At 51.9% G+C, this 2,500-nt stretch overlaps 1 protein-coding gene across 6 annotated transcripts in view; it reads right to left on the bottom strand.

The window, feature by feature from the left end:
• LOC122259495 (uncharacterized) overlaps positions 1 to 2,500 on the bottom strand; it is a 162,707-nt gene that overhangs the window by 27,389 nt on the left and 132,818 nt on the right. For all 6 annotated transcript variants that reach the window (XR_015190610.1, XM_086531792.1, XM_086531793.1 and 3 more), the window contains 2 exons: positions 2,451 to 2,500; positions 81 to 253 (listed from right to left, as the gene is read on the bottom strand). The exon at positions 2,451 to 2,500 is cut by the window's right edge and continues 52 nt beyond it. Coding sequence is in view for 5 of the 6 variants with exons in the window: in XM_086531792.1 (XP_086387918.1) it covers positions 81 to 253; positions 2,451 to 2,500 (223 nt within the window). In the remaining variant the exon portion in view is untranslated. The remainder of the gene's footprint in view (positions 1 to 80; positions 254 to 2,450) is intronic.

Consider the following 2,500-nt stretch of genomic DNA (forward strand, 5'->3'; position numbering starts at 1 on the left):
TCATCATCATTATCGTTATCTTAATCATCATTAACATCCAGATCACATACTAATTACATCCACCATGACTAATTACTCACCATCATTAAGACATCCACTCTCCTTCTCCTCCTCCCTTCGCTGTTCCTCCCTCTCCTCCGCCTCCCCATTATCTCTCTCTTCCATCTCTCTCTCCTCCCTTCCTTCCTCTCTCTCTCCGTCTCTCCTTCGTCCTTGAAAGTCGGTGCGGATCTCGCCATCACTAAGATCCGCTCTGGTGGTTGAGAATATCCGCTTTGAGAGATGAGTGGGATGGGGATGGATGTGAGTGGATGTGGATGTGGATGTGGATGTGGATGTGGGTGTGGATGGATGTGGATGTGGATGTGGATGATTATTTTTTTGTCTTTTTTTGTTCGTTTGTTGATTTTTTTCTTTCTTTCTTTCTCTTTTTTCCTTTTTTTCTGTTTTCTTTTATCAAACCCTAACCCTGTTTTCTTTCTTATTGTTTGTGTTGTTTGTGCTTACGGGGTTGCTTTTGTTTCTTTGTGCATGCTTGTATATGTGTCTTAGTGTGTATGTGTGTGTTTGTTACTCTGTGTGTGTGTGTGTCTGTTACTCTTTGTGTGTGTGTGTGTGTGTGTGTGTGTGTGTGTGTGTGTGTGTGTGTGTGTGTGTGTGTGTGTGTGTGTGTGTGTGTGTGTGTGTGTGTGTGTGTGTGTGTGTGTGTGTATTACTCTGTGTGTGTGTGTGTGTGTGTCTGTGTGTGTCTGTTACTGTGTGTGTGTGTCTGTTACTCTGTGTGAGTGTGTCTGTGTGTCTGTGTGTGTCTGTTACTTTCTGTGTGTGTGTGTGTGTGTGTGTGTCTGGTACTGTGTGTGTCTGTGTGTGTGTCTGTTACTTTCTGTGTGTGTGTGTGTGTGTGTGTGTGTGTGTGTGTGTGTGTCTGTTACTCTGTGTGAGTGTGTCTGTGTGTCTGTGTGTCTGTGTGTGTCTGTTACTCTGTGTGTGTGTGTGTGTGTGTATGTGTGTGTGTGTGTGTGTGTGTGTCTGTTACTTTCTGTGTGTGTGTGTGTCTGTTACTTTCTGTGTGTGTGTGTGTGCACATAAAGTCTCATACTCACATTTAGCCCCATATACTCCCCTACCCCCTTCCCCCCCGAACACAAATGATCACAATCGCTCTTACACAAACTAACCCCTCAAACCAGACCTTCCCTCCCCTTTCCCCTTCTTTCTCCCCTCCTTTTCCCTTCTCCCTCTCACTTTCCCCTTTCCTTCCCTCCTTCCCCCTCCTCGTCCCCATTTGTCTTCATATTTCCCCCTTGCTTTTCCTCTGTTTTCTTCCACCTTCTCCTTCTTCTCTTCTCTTCTCTTCTCCTTTACCCATCACCTATTCCCCTCTTCTTCCCTCACCCTTCATCCTATCCTCTCGTCTTCCTTCACTCTTTATACCCTATTCTCTCCCCTCGTCTCATCCTTCTCTCCATCCCCTCCCTTCACCCGCTCCCCCATCCCCTTCCCTCACCCTTCTTTCCATCCCCCTTTCTTTTCCTTACCATTCCCCTCTCATCCCCTCCCCTCTTCACACACTTCAATCAATCCCCTCTCATCCCCTTACCATTCCCTCCATTCCCTCATCTACTCTTATCGTTCCCTCCATTCTCGTCCTCTCCCCTCACCCTTCCCTTCACCCTTTCCCCTCACTCTTCCCTCCATCCCCTTCTCTTCCCTCCCCACCCATCCCTCCATCCCGACCTCTCCCCTCAACCTCCTCCCCTCCTCACCCTCCCCTCCCCTCACCTTTTCCTCCTTCTCCCCTCCATTCCCTCATCTCCTTTTACCCTTCCCTCCTCCCACTCCTCTCTCCTCGCCCTCTTCCCCTCCTCCCACCTTCCCTCCATAACCTCCTCTCCCCTCATCCTCTTCCCCTCCTCCCACCTTCCCTCCATTCCCTCCTCTCCCCTCACCCTCTTCCCCTCCTCCCACTTTCCCTCCATTCCCTCCTCTTCCCTCACCCTCTTCCCCTCCTCCCACCTTCCCTCCATTCCCTCCTCTTCCCTCACCCTCTTCCCCTTATTCCATCTTCCCTCCTCTCCCCTCCTTTCTTCCTCCCCTCCTCACACCTTCCCACCTTCCCTCCATTCCCTCCTCTCCCCTCACCCTCCTCCCTCCATTCCCTCCTCTCCCCTCACCCTCCTCCCCTCCTCCCCTCCTCACACCAACCTGGGCACTTGGGGCATGTGAATTGTTCCCTGCATTCCCTCCTCCCCTCCTCCCCCTCCTCACACCTTCCCTCCATTCCCTCCTCCCCCTCCTCCCCTCCTCACACCAACCTGGGCACTTGGGGCATGTGAATTGTTCCCTCCATTCCTTCCTCTCCCCTCGCCCTCCTCCCCCTCCTCCCCTCCCCCCCCTCCTCACACCTTCCCTCCATTCCCTCCTCCCCCTCCTCCCCTCCTCACACCAACCTGGGCACTTGGGGCATGTGAATGGTTCGTGGGACTCTCGTCGACTGCGG

The sequence above is a fragment of the Penaeus japonicus genome, unplaced genomic scaffold (genome assembly GCF_977035675.1).
Source record: "Penaeus japonicus unplaced genomic scaffold, GWHDUDI00000001_assembly GWHDUDI00000036, whole genome shotgun sequence".
NCBI lineage: Eukaryota > Metazoa > Arthropoda > Malacostraca > Decapoda > Penaeidae > Penaeus > Penaeus japonicus.